This window comes from Oncorhynchus mykiss, chromosome 19 (genome assembly GCF_013265735.2).
Source record: "Oncorhynchus mykiss isolate Arlee chromosome 19, USDA_OmykA_1.1, whole genome shotgun sequence".
Classification (NCBI taxonomy): domain Eukaryota; kingdom Metazoa; phylum Chordata; class Actinopteri; order Salmoniformes; family Salmonidae; genus Oncorhynchus; species Oncorhynchus mykiss.
The window spans coordinates 36,825,854-36,841,926 of NC_048583.1; the positions used below are offsets into that span (position 1 = coordinate 36,825,854).

Below are 16,073 nucleotides of genomic sequence, written 5' to 3' on the forward strand. Positions count from 1 at the left end.
TCCTTTATTCCTTTCTGGAGCTGGCAGAGGGGCTGTCAGCTCCAGAAACAGTTTAGTAAAATATGTTTCATTGCAAAAACCTTTTACTATCGATGTTCCCGGACAGATTTCACTTGGTTTTGCAAATTAAGCACTAGGCAGCTGCAGGAACAGGGTTGGAGAGCCCATGGCATACATAGGTTGGGCATAATATCACCTGTCACTCAGCGAGAAAATGCTCCTCAAACAGTGGTTGATGGGTGGAGTAAAATAAGTGTTCTTATATATTTATTTTTTCAGCTGCTTATATTAAGCGCATGCTCTGCTATAAAACCAAAGTAGCCTCCTGGCATCATTGAAAAATGGACGCGCAGATTCAATTCGCTATTAGAGTGCATACAGATGATGCATACAGCATCAGCAGGTCTCGAGATAGTTAATATAAACACATTTAGTAAAATAACGGTAAATTACCATGAGACCATCTTTTGCATGACACTAACCGGCTGACAACATTTCATGACCACCACAGCCATAGTTGAGTGACATGTTGTCACCTAACATTGCAGAATAGAATATCCCCAAAACATTGTGATATATAAACATAGGCAATATAGTGTTTTTGGCTAATGTGAAAGCATAAACCAACTAAAATAGCTAGTTCATAGAGGTTTGTGATAAGCGAATAAAGTAAAGTTTAGCAACTTACTTGTTAGATAAGTGTCCATTTGGACATTTGCATCTTCAATTAGTTTTTGTATTACAGACTTTTGTAAAACTAACTGCTCATCATTACATTCTTCCATTTCTAATTAAGAACTGTAGTCACGTACACAAATTATTTGCAGCAAAAACAACTGCACCACCAATCTGGTCTGTGTTGATCCTGGTGATGGGTTGGGGGTGTTATCCAGCTACCAGAATACCTCAGACGTTATCCGGGACTTCTCTCTACCTCTCCCTTTATCAGCTACGGTTAATAAAGCAGATTAAAAAATATATAATTTTCTGCTGTTTCCCCCACTCTAGTTGTCCTCGGATCTGTTCAGAACGGGTCTCTATATGTATTTATGCATATCGGGTACAGGTTGAAAAACCCCAGGTCCATTTTGGACCCCTGAAGGCCTTTATTAGCTACTGCTGCGGTGGGCCATCCATAGCTTCATTTTCCACAAATCTTTGTTTCAATACTCCGGCTCAAATAAATATGTTCGATGACACAATGGGCTCTCCTCCCATTGTTTTCTTCATGACTCTTGAATTTGTCACCAGACATATTTGTAGGTTGTTGTTGTTTACTGTAAAATAATGTGTAAAGTTAAACCTAGCATCTATGAATAACGGCATAATAGCAGTTTCTATGTGGCAGGGATTCCCCCACATGCGCAGTTGTTAACCATCTTCGCTGCTGTAATCGCAAATGTTTTAGGTGGAAGAGTACACATTTCCTGACTCAAAACGGATCCTACTTTGCTCAAAATAGCTAATTCGGCCATATGCTTTCAATAAAAACCAAATGTCCACACTTCGCAGATTTCTGAATCATGGATTCACTGGCAATGGAGCAGAGCGAGGACGGCATCCAGCAACGTCACCAGTCACGTGACCCGTTTTTGCAGCCGTTTCATGACAGCGCTACAGAGAGAGAGGGTGAGAGGGCAAACTCCACTGAACTAGTTTCAATGTATGGAATCACTTGGGAGTTTCTGGATTTTGGGTCAATGTTTCCTTTAATAGGCTACATACCCTGTTAAGAGTTTGGTTCATAAAAGATTAATTTTATAAGATGATGATGTGTTTGCTTAAATCCCCTCATCTAGCCTATACCTACCTATCTTTTATAGACACAAACACACTCACATACATAGTTGAGCACAAACACAGGCCTACACAAACCCACACACAGGCCCCAACCCCTTCCTGTTTCAAAGAGATTGGTAACTCAGACAGGGATTTAGGTCTGTGGCCTCGAAGGAAAGAACCGTCGTAACCCAGCTGCAGCACCATCCAACAAGGCTTAGCCTTCATGCTCCTGCATGCAGCAGTACAACTGAAAACAATATGTACAATTCAGACATTATACTGCTCAAATCAATTCTTAGAAGCAATGAGATATGGCCAGGGCAAATTAAAGAGAGACGGGCTCCTTGAAAAAAGACGTAACATTGTAGGCCAGGGATATTCAACTATATTCTTACGGGCCAGATGGACAAAAAAAAGAACAAAAAAAAAGAAAAGGTTAACGGCAGGGGCAGGTTAAGGTTAACGGCAGGGGCAGGTTAAGGTTAACGGCAGGGGCAGGTTAAGGTTAACGGCAGGGGCAGGTTAAGGTTAACGGCAGGGGCAGGTTAAGGGCAGGGGCAGGTTAAGATTAACGGCAAGGGCAGGTTAAGGTTAACGGCAGGGGGGGACATTTTCCACATGAGATTATACTTTGGAATAAAACTGTATAAAAAAGCAATGCACACACACACCAATAAAGCACTTAAATATTGCTACAAGTAATTACGAAAGAAGTGGAGGGCACTCAACCAACAAAAGTCGAGGCGCAAAAATAATATTTGCTAATTCAAAAAGGAAAAAGGTGCAACCCTCATTCACCATTTTAACTATTAAAAGCTTCTTAAAAATCTGAAAACTAAGCTCAATATTAACACAATGATAAGTCAAATCATCCAATGCCAAATTCCAGGAAAGTGACATTTTGGCACTGAACATAAGATTTTGGCGGGATTTTTTTGCAGATATTTTATTAATGTTCAGAATTGATTTAAGGGCCATTCTAAATGAATAACAGCCCAGATCTGGCCAGCAAACCGCTAATTGAATTCCCGATCTAGGCCTAACAAAAAAAAAAATGGAGGATTTTTTTAGTCTAAGACACAACATAGCCTAATCAGTAGCATTTTCAAAGGCAAAATGGGCATTTCATATGTGTTACCTATAATTTGTCTTCAATGTTGTGACCAACTAAATAGGCTAAAACATATTTCACTGCACAGTTTTATTTGAAGGAATACTGTGCTTTAAGAAAATAAAAAATCTCCAAATACACTGGGAGACATTTACAAGTTTAGTAATAAGTCTGCTGCTAAAATACTTTTAAGAGGAAATGAGAATTACAAGAGGGAAGTGGCTCAGGTTTAAAATATACTGCATTATAACTCTGGCCATGGGAAGATAACAGCCAAACCAGACAACATTTATACTGTACAGGGCCTGCTCAGTTACACAGTAACACACGGTCAGTAACAAACCATCCCATTTGCCAGAGAGTTAGAGGATTGTCATTAATCATGCAAACAATTCAACACCCTCTAAAAGAACAAACTAAACCATAAATAGCCGGTACATGGGTTCATTTCACAGATTATGAAACTGCTCATCTCCATTACCAATTCTTAACATATGGTAATTAGTTAAGAACAAAGGATGATATTGTGGCAGGAAAGATTGACAAAAAAATTCAACATTTGACAAAAGAGATCGAGACAGTTTAAGTTGGAAGTTTACATACACCTTAGCCAAATACATTTAAACTCAGTTATTCACAATTCCTGACATTTAATCCTAGTAAAATCCTAGGATTGAAGTCAGGGAAGTCACATCTATTTTGTGAAGTGCTCCACTCCCTCCTGCAGCAAAGCAACCCCACAACATGATGTGTCACCCACGTGCTTCACGGTTGGGATGGTGTTCTTTGGCTTGCAAGCCTCCCCCTTTTCTCTCCAAACATAATGATGGTCATTATTGCCAACAGCTCTATTTTTGTTTCATCATACCAGACAATATTTCTCCAAAAAGTACGATTTCTGTCCCCATGTGTAGTTACAAATCGTAGTCTTTTTTTAATGGCGGTTTTGGAGCAGTGGCTTCTTCTTCGTCTTGGCTGATTTCTTTTGATTTTTCCATAATGTCAAGCAAATAGGCACTGAGTTTGAAGATAGGCCTTGAAATACATCCACAGGTACACCTCCAATTGACTCAAGTTACATTAATTAACCTATCAGAAGCATCTAAAGCCTTGACATAATTTTCTGGAATTTTCCAAGCTGTTTAAAGGCACAGTCAACTTAGTGTATGTAAACTTCTGACCCACTGGAATTGTGATACAGTGAATTATAAGTGAAATAATCTGTCTGTAAACAATTGTTGGAAAAACTACTTGTGTCATGCACACAGTAGATGTCCTAATCTACTTGGCAAAACTATAGTTTAACTTCTTACGGATAGTTGGGAAGCTAATGTCCCATCTCGACAACATCCGGTGAAATTGCAGAGTGCCAAATTCAAATTACAGAAATTGTAACATTACAAATTCATGAAAATACAAGTGTCATACATCATTTAAAAGCTTAACTTCTTGTTAATTCAGCCGCTTTGTCAGATTTCAAAAAGGCTTTACGGCGAAAGCACACCATGTGATTATCCGAGGACAGCGCCCGGCACACAAAAGCATTACATACATTTTCCAACCAAGCAGAGGCGTCACGAAAGTCAGAAATAGCGATAAAATCAATCACTTACCTTTGAAGATCTTCATCTGGTTGCAATCACAAGGGTCCCAGCTATATAACAAATGGTACTTTTGTTCGATAAAGTCCTTCTTTAGATTCAAAAAAAGTATGTTTCAATGGCGCACTTAACTCGGTAATCCACCGGTTTCCCTCATTCAAAATGCATACAAATGAATCCTGTACCAATAATCTTCTTCCAAACATATCAAACAATGTTCCTAATCAATCCTCAGGTACCCTAATATGTAAATAAACTATAAAATATAAGACGGAGAATACCGGAGACCATTACCGGAGATAAACAACGAAGTGCACGCCCTCACCGGAACGCGCAACAAACACTACAGCTAAAATGGGAGCCACTTAGAAAAACTACAAATTCTAGCTCATTTTTCAAAAAAACAGCCTGAAACTCTTTCGAAAGACTTGACATCTAGTGGAAGCCCTTGGAACTGAAATCTGGGAGGTCTTCATGTTATATTCCCATTCCCAGCCATTGCAATCAAAGGTGAGCTGGGGAAGAAAAAAAACTATTCTGGATGGATTGTCCTCAGGTTTTCACCTGCCATATCAGTTCTGTTATACTCACAGACATTATTTTAAAAGTTTTGGAACCTTTAGAGTGTTTTCAATCCAATACTAATTATATGCATTTCCTAGCTTCTGGGCCTGAGTAACAGGCAGTTTACTTAGGGCACCTCATTCATCCAAACTTCCGAATACTGCCCCCTAGCCCGAAGTTAACAAGAAATTTGTGGAGTGGTTGAAAAACTAGTTTTAATGACTCCAACCTAAGTGTATGTATACTTCCGACTTCAACTGTAAGTGTGAGCTAGCTTTACGGCTGCACGGTTAATACATTTATCTAAATTGCAATATTGACATGCGCAATATCCATATCGCAAGAGGCAGTGACAGTTTCAAAACGCCACTAGGCCATCTGTAAAGCCTGTTTTTTGTTTGTTTTTTACTATTGATTTATTCCTTGAGTTGACAGAGTTCTCTCTCAGTACGTCTATTTGTCCGCTTCCCAGTCCTACACACACACCAATCCCCGCCACTCAAGCAGACAGTTCCTAGTGCGCAACATTCTCTTTGCATTTTTATTTTATTTCACCTTTATTTAACCAGGAAGGCCATTTGAGAACAAGTTCTCATTTACAACTGCGACCTGGTCAAGATAAAGCAAAGCAGTGCGACAAAAACAACAGAGTTACACATGGGATAAACAAACGTAGAGTCAATAACACAATAGAAAATCTGTATAGTGTGTGCAAATGAAGTAAGGAGGTACAGCAATAAATAGGCCATAGTGGCGAAGTAATTTCATTTTAGCAATTAACACTGGAGTGATAGATGTGCAGATGAGGATGTGTAAGTATAAATACAGGTATAAATACCGGTGAGCAAAAGAGCAGAAAAAAATATGGGGATAAGGTATGCAGTTGGTTGGATGGGATATTTACAGATGGGCTGTGTACAGCTGCAGCGATCGGTAAGCTGCTCTGACAGCCGACGCTTGAAGTTAGTGAGGGAGATATAGGTCTCCAACTTCAGTGATTATTGCAATTCGTTCCAGTCATTTGCAGCAGAGAACTGGAAGGAAAGGCGGCCAAAGCAGGTGTTGCCTTTGGGGATGACCAGTGAAATATACCTGCTGGAGCGCGTGCTACGTGTGGGTGTTGCTATGGTGACCAGTGAGCTTAGATAAGGCGGAGCTTTACCTAGCAAATAATTATAGATGATCTGGAGCCAGTGGGTTTGGCGACGAATATGTAGAGAGGACCAGCCAACGAGAGCATACAGGTCGCAATGGTGGGTAGTATATGGGGCTTTGGTGACAAAACGGATGGCACTGCGATAAACTGCATCCAATTTGATGAGTAGAGTGGAGGCTATGTTGTAAATGACATCGACGAAGTCAAGGATCGGCAGAATAGTCAGTTTTACGGGGGTATGATTGGCAGCATGAGTGAAGGAGGCTTAGTTGTGAAATAGGAAGCCGATTTTAGATTTAACTTTGGTTTGGAGATGCTTAGTGTGAGTCTGGAAGGAGAGTTTACAGTCTAGCCAGACACATAGGTATTTATAGTTGTCCACATATTCTTAGTCAGAACCGTCCAGAGTAGTGATGCTAGGCGGGCGGGTGCAGGCAGCAATCGGTTGAAGAGCATGCACTTAGTTTTACTAACGTTTAAGAGCAGTTGTAGGCCACGGAAGGAGTGTTGTATGGAGTTGAAGCTTGTTTGGAGGTTTGTTAGCAGTGTCCAAAGGGACAGATGTATACAGAATGGCGTCGCCTGCATAGAGGTGGATCAAAGAATCACCCGCAGCAAGAGCGACATTATTGATATATACAAATAAAACGGTTGGCCCAAGAATTGAACCCTGTGGCACCCCGATAGAGACAACCAGAGGTCCAGACAATAGGCCCTCTGATTTGACACATTGACATCTGAGAAGTAGTTACTGAACCAGGCGAGGCAGTCATTAGAGAAACCAAGGCTGTTAATTCTCTCCTTCTTTCTCTCTCTCGGAGGACCTGAGCCCTAGGACCATGCCCCAGGACTACCTGACATGATGACTCCTTGCTGTCCCCAGTCCACCTGGCTGTGCTGCTGCTCCAGTTTCAACTGTTCTGCCTTATTATTCGACCATGCTGGTCATTTATGAACATTTGAACATCTTGGCCACGTTCTGTTATAATCTCCACCCGGCACAGCCAGAAGAGGACTGGCCAACCCACATAGCCTGGTTCCTCTAGGTTTCTTCCTAGGTTTTGGCCTTTCTAGGGAGTTTTTCCTAGCCACCTGCTTCTACACCTGCATTGCTTGCTGTTTGGGGTTTTAGGCTGGGTTTCTGTACAGCACTTTGAGATATCAGCTGATGTACGAAGGGCTATATATATACACATTTGAAAATTTGAAATTTGTTGAGTCTGCCGATAAGAATACGGTGATTGACAGAGTCGAAAGCCTTGGCCAGGTCGATGAAGACGGCTGCACAGTACTTTTTTTAAAATCAATAGTAGTTATGATATCGTTTAGGATCTTGAGCGTGGCTGCGATGCACCCATGACCAGCTCGGAAACCAGATTGCATAGCGGAGAAGGTATGGTGGGATTCAAGATGGTCGATGATCTGTTTGTTCAGTTTGCTTTCAAAGACTTTAGAAAGGCAGGGCAGGATGGATAAGTCTAACAGTTTGGATCTAGAGTGTCTCCCCCTTTGAAGAGGGGGATGACCGCATGCATGGACCAAACAGCATGCAGTCAACAGAACGACGCAGCTTTCCACTTTGCTTGTTAATACAAATCCACGTTTTCTATATTATACGATTAGTTTTTGTAACTTGCTCTCTGCAAAATGCTAGTTAGTCGCTCTTAAGCTCTAAATGTGCCTAAAAAGAGTGTTAGCTCCTAATGCTAATTGCTAGCTAACAAGCTATCGAAATCCACTGAGCTAGGGCAAATATTGCTAGCAAACCTTTGCTTTAATACAGGCCAGTACCAGTGGAAGTATATCAGCACTGTTTGTGAAACAGCTTGTTCTTAATCAGAGAGAAAAATATGAATGTACTATTTAAAATGCATTTAAATAAATTATTTAAACCTAATTAGGGTCCCATGGGAAACACTGACCAACACTTTGATTCATACTCGGTCACAAACATCTCCTCCCTTACTTTTCCATTCGTTGTCACGCCAAACAAAACTACATTCCAAGTGTCCACTGTATTCTAACCATAAAATTAGAATGATCATTTTATTTATGACTCCATCAGTTTACCCAAGTGTTCCGATCTCTAAATCGCAAGTAAAAACGCAATATAATGGTAAAAAAAATAAAAAAATCACAATTAGATTTTTTTGCTCGTGTTGTGCAGCCCTAGCTAGTATCAGTGATCGTTTGACAATCTACTAGGACAGCCAGCTGACATAGTTACAAAAGAACAATTAGCTCTGACTGAAACCAAAGTGAAGTCTTTACGTAAGACCAAAACTTCCTTTCGACATTGTTTACAGAGACAAGTTCCAATTCAGTCAATACAGGGCAGTGGCCAAAAGCATTCAAAAAGGCGACTTCCTAAAAAGATTACAGAAGCAAAACTACAAACAACTGAGAACCTCTACTGAGCCTGACCACTACACACCAATGGATATTAGGCTCATACACCATGGCTATAGAACTAAAGGTGGTGTTACGTAGGCTATCCCAAAAATGTAGTTACATATCGCAATATTATTTTGTGACGACATTATATTGTTTTTGCTACTGTAGGTAGCGTTAGCTGGCATTAGTTGGCTGCGCCAAAACTTCTGTTTTTTTCATCCTATAGCTTAATTATCCATGCTCTTTTTAAATAGTTAAATTTATTTCCCTGGCTGATCTAAACTCATTCTCATGCTCTCTAGTGAGAAATATGTTTGCAACATACTGCGATTTGAATTCTATTGTATCGAATCGCAATACATATAGAATTGTGAGAATCGCAATACACATAGTATCGGCAACTTAAATACTTGCCTAAAAAGATAAGCATTATTTCACAGAGCAATTCCAACCATAAACTATTTGCCAAACAGTTGGAGTAGCTATGCGCTGTTGTCAAGACAAGATGCTCACATTCAAATCAGTGGTTGTTTGGGTTGAATGTGTTTTGGAAAGCCTGAAAGAAGAGATTGAGGGGCAGAACAGACCCCCAGGTGATAAGATCACAACAACCCACATTGACAGACAAACGCTGAGCTGTCAAATAAATCACCCTGATAGAAAAAAGACTGAGGAATCACTTGACTGGCGAACAACTACACTAAACAATCAAAATATTAGACTAACCCTAATCATTCAATGACTTTACCAATACCAGACATAAAACAAATAGCATCAAATGGCTAAACTTAGTAAAATTATTTTGGCTAACAGTAAATTTACAGTTTGTAGGTGTATATAGCCTGTAGGCCTATTTGTTGAGTTACAATTGTTAAAAAAAGGAAAATAACTTAGTGAATGAATGTTCAGCACAGTAGTACACAGACCTAGATACTCCCTCATAAGGATATGAATGAATGCTATTGTGTACATCTATAGGAGACACAACGGCATACACGTGACCTACTTGTTGTGTGTATGTACTGACAAGGCTGTGCAACTGATAAAAGCAAACACACACTACATGTTAAGGTTTTTAAATGTACGTAAACTGTAAAGTCTTGTCTGTAATGTCTTGGACCCCAGTAAGACTAGCTGTCGCCATTGCATCGGCTAATGGGATCCTAATAAAATCAAAGAAATATAATCAAGTCCAAGACAGCTAGACACACCCTGATTCATGTCCTTCCCTATGTTTGATTAAATTTTGCGTTTTTGGATAACTAGGCTACCTTCTTCAAACACACGTTATACCTAGTCCTTCCTCTTTTCAGTGCAACATGCAGACCGGATATTTAACATGGTGGTATGTATTTCACACTCAGGAAAAAAAGCTGTTAATCCTTAAGAGTCGATTGACGCACCCCAGTTATAGCTCTGTTTGTCAGACCAAGGAGACATCCCGAAAATCAGTCTTCTCACAAAAAGCATCTGAACGGTTTGGTGTAAAAGACAAGACTCTCACGAACACAATGGCGTTTTCCATGTTGCTCTACGACCGCCACAACCCCACGGGACTGAAGGTAGCCCAGTACCATTTAACTTTTTTATTTTATTTTATTTTTTTAGAAGTATGGAAGTAGTTTTGTACCCGGAAAAAAGGGGGTTAAATGTGTCTAAAACATATATACACTGAACAAAAATATAAACGTTACATGTAAAGTGTTGATCCCATGTTTCATGAGCTGAAAAGTTCTATACGCACAAAAAGCTTATTTCTCAAATTTGTTTACCTCCGTTAGTGAGCATTTCTCCTTTGTCAAGATAATCCATCCACCTGACAGATGTGACATATCAAGAAGCTAATTAAACAGCATGATCATTACACAGGCGCACCTTGTGCTGGGATCAATAAAAGGCCACAACAAGTTGAGGGTGCGTGCAATTGTCATGATGACTGCTGGAATGTCCACCAGAGCGGTTGCCAGAGAATTAAATGTGTCTACCATAAGCGTCCAACGTCGTTTTAGAGAATTTGGCAGTATGTCCAACCGGCCTCACAAACACAGACCAAGCCAGTCAAGGACCCATGTCCAGCTTCTTCACCTGCAGGATCGTCTGAGGGGGAGGGTTGGCGCTGAGGAGTATTTCTCTGTAATAAAGCCCTTTTGTGGGGAAAAACTCATTCTGATTGGATGGGTCTAGGTCCCCAGTGGGTGGACAGTCACGTGAAAACCATAGATTAGGGGCTAATGAATTTATTTAAATTGATTTATTTCCTTTTATGAACTGTAACTCAGCAACATCTTTGAAATTGTTGCATTTATATTTTTGTTCAGTATGTATATATATGTATATATATATATATATATATATATATATATATATATATATATTTATTTATTTTTTCCTGAGTGTTCTTATATCTTCTAGATATACGACAGACACTTCAAAACCTTATTACTTAAAAAATGTTGACGCTTTGTTCTGCTATTTCTGAATGAGTTATTCAATGCGTTTCTATGGGCAACAGTAGTAAAGGCCAAACTCAATATTATATCCACACATTGTTAAATATATTATTTATACCTACATGGGTCCTTAAAATCTAAATCAAATAACTACAATGATCAATGGTATAACCATCTTAAACCCCAACGGTTTAGACTTTTAGGGATTAATAACCTGTACGAGTGAGTCTTTGCAGGTGTCAGTGAGTAGCGCACATATTCCTATTCAACCACATGTTTTTCGTCAGACAGCTTTGTGCTATTTTGATGAAGGAAAAAGCTGTGGAACTTTATACATTTGCTATGCGTAATAAAAGCATATTCATCACACGTGACCCATGATGCGAACAGAGAAGGGTCAGCAAATCAGCTCCAAGTGATTTACATTTGGGAAATCTATTGTTTCAAAGTATTCCTACACGTAATAGAGATATGTGATCGTATACAAATGTAAACAATGTTTGAAATGACTATGTTTCAGTCAAATGTTATATCTGTTTGGGCTTCTTGATGTCAATTTGCAGTATACAAATTATTTGAAAATTATGTTCCGACCCCCTGACCATCCTTTAAGAAAAAAGAAATGTATCGTCCCGAGACGCATTGACATGGTTTACTATAATGGTACTGTGAGGAGAAACAGTAAGGTATACATGCTTATAACCTAAAACCACCCACCCATCCTGATACAAAAACACAGGGTTGTGTTGTGCAATTCCTTTTCACGGTGCGATTGCATCCAAAATTCTCCCCATCCTCTCAATTCAAACAAAACACCACTAATAGAAAACAAACTGTAAAATATATGAAAATGCAGACAAATAACAAAATTGGACTGTCAGTTTGTGAGAAGATGTGTGAATACACTGATCAGATCCATAACAGATGACATCAATGGGAAACAATATATAGGGTTAGGGTTCCCACACGGAAAACAGACATAAGACAGAGGTGTACCTGTGCTAATTAGCTATCTGTGTCTGTGAACACCTGTGAGTAAACAAAAGACAGGCGCCACAAACGTGTTGCCACTGAAAAATACTGTCGGCTGCAACTGTGTTAAAATAAGTTAAAACAGTTTGCAGTAAGTGTAGATTTAGCATTTGTGTTTTTTTATTTTGTATATATGAAAGTAGTACCGCAATTGAAAATCGATACTCGGTTTGATGGAGTATTTGGCCCTTTTGACTGCCAGAGCCAATTCGCCTCTACACAGAACATGGAAGGTCCATGGACAATAAGGAATAACATTAGGCTCCTGGCGGGTAGGAGCATTGGGTCAGTAACCAAAAGGTTGCTGGTCGAATCCCTGAGCTGACAAGGTAAAAAAAATCTGTCGTTCTGCCCCTGAGCAAGGCAGTTAACCCACTGTTCACCGGGCGCCAAAGATGTGGATGTTGATTAAGGCAGCCCTCCACACCTCTCTGATTCACAGGGGTTGGGTTAAATGCGGAAGACACATATCAGTTGAATGCATTCAGTTGTACAACTGACTAGGTACCATCCTCGATCCCTTTCCTTTAGTCCATTGTTGGGCTCGACTGATTGCTAATTCCAGCCAGCATGAACATAAAAAGGGATCAGGCGGGTCTTACTGATCCGTTCCTACCATCTTCCTTTACCTTCAATGAATAATTACCAAATACATTGGATCATATGTTGGCCATCTTATGCGCTGTGCTGCTGTTGTCACTAGGAAGAACAAACACACAGAACCACATACATCATGGTCCTCGCTTATGTAATATATTGAATATGAAACACATGCCAAGTTCAAGGACAAAGCCTCCCTGCAATATATCAATCAACTCGAGGTGTGCTAGGCAGAAAGATTGAATGGAGAACATCGCCGTCTTGGGGCACAAAACTGTGGAAATGTCAGCGTATGAACGCATTTCAACCGTCTAGAATAAGAAATATGGACGCCATTCTTTTGAGAGCATTGGAAGTCTGCAATAAGAGCGAAGCATCCTTGCCTTATCTATTTGTTTTTAAATTAATGGCCATCTGGATTAAGCTGATTCCAAATGCAGATAAAATGTTTGCGTAATCGCCAATGCGTTGCAAGACACTGTACTGCACATCGTACTGTGAATGGGCACCCAGGTACTTTATGAATGGAAGTGGTCACATGACCGCACCACCTCCCGACCAGATATTTCTCACTGACTGTCAACAAGCGCACGCAAGCGATCAGTCCATTAAAACAACACGGATTTACAGCGATAAATAATTGAAATGTACACAAATGACCCTATTTCAAGTTCACAATCACATAAATACTGCTTTCCGGGTTCAGGCCAGTGCATTTGGAACGTATTACGTCCATTACAAAATATATATATATGAATGAGATTGTAATATGCAAATGAGTGTGATTGAGAAAAAAATATGGCGTCTTCTACTTCTGGATTCTGACATTGCAGCAACCAGTTTACAGCCACATTAACATTGAATAATTTTAATATTGAGGGAATATTTTTTTAAACCACATTACTATTTTATGATACTCTCTTAGTACATGTAGAGGAGTTAGCGTTAACCTGTTATCAAATGCCAAGAAAACACTATCGTATATAATATTGAATCTTATGACAAGATCATTTTAAAGCGGATAAGCATAGGGTCTTAAATCATATGTACAAACAAATAATCTAGCCACAGTGACTATGTGTGACTACATCGTGTAATTTATTACAGTCTGAAATAGCAACATATTATCCAATTGCAGTCAAATCATAAAGGTATTCTTCAAAGACAATATTGATGAAACAACTACCATATATTGCATTAATTATAAGGCTATTGTTATAAAGTGGACTGTATACCATTTTCTGTACAGTTGTCAAAATTACCTATAGCATCTCTCGTTGCCATAATATAATAAGAGGCCTCTATTTCTATTAAATACAGTCCCAAAACACATTGGTTTATTTTATATTATCACAACAAACTAAATAGATGTTTGTCTTTTGTATTACTTCAATAGTAATCTAATTTAAATATGAACGTGAGTAGAACCAATGTGTAGAAGCAATGATCCTAGTGGAACAGAGTAGTCATTTAGAATCCTGCAAATCATTGCAGTGAAGATTAGACATGAAGGACATCGTTGCATTCTAGAATGTGGGGTAAAATGTACTCACTCGTTGTTTGGATTTGTCGAATCTTCGCTCATCTTTCCTCAAGGGGATCCAAATCCTGGCAATAGCATCGAGGACGCAGTGACGGCGGGGAAATAAACCGCAAATATCACCATTTTCTTTTGCATAAAACACCCAGATATTGGATAAAAGTAAATGGTCTTACAGTGGTGCATGCATAAGTGAGCTTTATTTCGGAAAACCAAGTAGCCTAGCTAGCTGTAACTAAATTGCCAGGAGGAATGACAACCGATGATTCATTTTATCTTCCCTGGAAGTAAAATCCAACCAGAATAAAATACACAGCTTCGTCATCCTCTTCGCCAACACGAAATCCAATGTGTTCAGATGCTACATTCTTTTACAAAATAAACCCGACATTTGGCACGTTATTCGTGTTTAGCTATCGAGCGTTCCCTCGCCAACTTCAGGTCCAGGACAACACTTGAAAAGCGCTGCAGCGTTGATCCGTCAATGTGTCGGTGTACGTTGAATTATAACCTCCACAACTGGGGGAAAAAGACAGGCCTACAAACTAATTTCAATGATGAAATTGAAGTACATTAGGCAAAAACGGTGAGTAAAATTTTCTCGAAGAAGTTGTTGGACATCTGCTTTAATCGAATTCCATTTTCAACTCGGGCAATGAACATCGGAAAACTGGGCGGAAGCGTCGACCCAGCTCGAGAATGAAATCCTTCCGCGTGGCCGCAAAAACATATATGTCAAAGGGGTCTCAACTATCAATACAATTGCTTACATCTACTCGAAACATATTTAATTCGTTTTCATGTTCAAATATGCCTGTGTCATTTGGCATATACATTGATTATTTATATCCAAAGTTGACTTAAAGTAGTCCCTGCACTTCCCGAACGAAGTTTCCTTTCAATCACGCATTGATACACAGAAAAGGGAAGCGTCTGTGTGATAGCACGCAAAATAGAAAATAATATGTAGGAAGGATTGTGTGTGACTGTGTGATAGCACCGCCAATATCAAGTGTAGATTATGTTAACTTGCGTTGCATTTCAAGCATTTAATATCACAAAAAACAAGCACTTTCAATTCTGGATGACTAGTGCTTTAAAATGGAGGAGATAGTTTGGACATACAGTATGAGCTGAATACATGGTGCAGCACGTGGAATTACATCAGATTCCCTTCATGATTTCAAATAGCAGAGAAGGATGGCTATAGTTGTATTCTTCAATCTGCTTCTCATTTATTGGCTGTAGGCTTGATCTTAAATTTAGGTCTGAGGCCCGATATGTGAATGGTGATTCTTGTAATTTGTTTGACTTTGAATTGTATACAATTATTGAATCATGTTCAATGCCAGGAAAATTAGGCCAGGAAAATTATCCTGAGTATATTTACTGGGACCAGAATATAATTTTCTCAAAACTGTTACCTTTTTTTCTTGGATGTAAAAAGGTGATAATAATACACAATAATATGATTTTTTAATCTAAATTATATTTGAAGACAGGTAATAATGTTAGCCAGGTATTTAAGCCCTTCACAGCTATGGCTTTAGAAAATAATAGATTCTTGAATGAAATTCCATTAACCAGCAAGTGCAGGCCTTTGAAAAAACCTACTCCACTCAGCATGTTTACAGATCTTTAACTTTATTATAAATATTGTATTGTTCTAGCCACATGTTTCTCTAGAAAATAGTGTGAATGTAGCATAATGTGCTATTACATTGGCATTCCGTGGACAACCATTGGAAATTGGGAAATATCTCTGAGCTCTCCCTGTTGGATTTCATTCGTGTATTTTGTGAGATAAAGACAGCTAGAAAACAAATGCAATACCAATTGACAA

General features: G+C 39.2%; 1 protein-coding gene across 1 annotated transcript in view; it reads right to left on the reverse strand.

Annotated features, from left to right (window-relative positions):
• The window catches only part of LOC110497753 (sprouty-related, EVH1 domain-containing protein 1), a 76,096-nt gene extending 61,149 nt beyond the window's left edge, over positions 1-14,947 (reverse strand). Inside the window, exon 1 of the mRNA XM_021574093.2 lies at positions 14,244-14,947. Coding sequence (XP_021429768.2) covers positions 14,244-14,275 — 32 coding nt within the window. The 5' untranslated portion in view covers positions 14,276-14,947. The remainder of the gene's footprint in view (positions 1-14,243) is intronic.
• Positions 14,948-16,073: the final 1,126 nt, after the last annotated feature.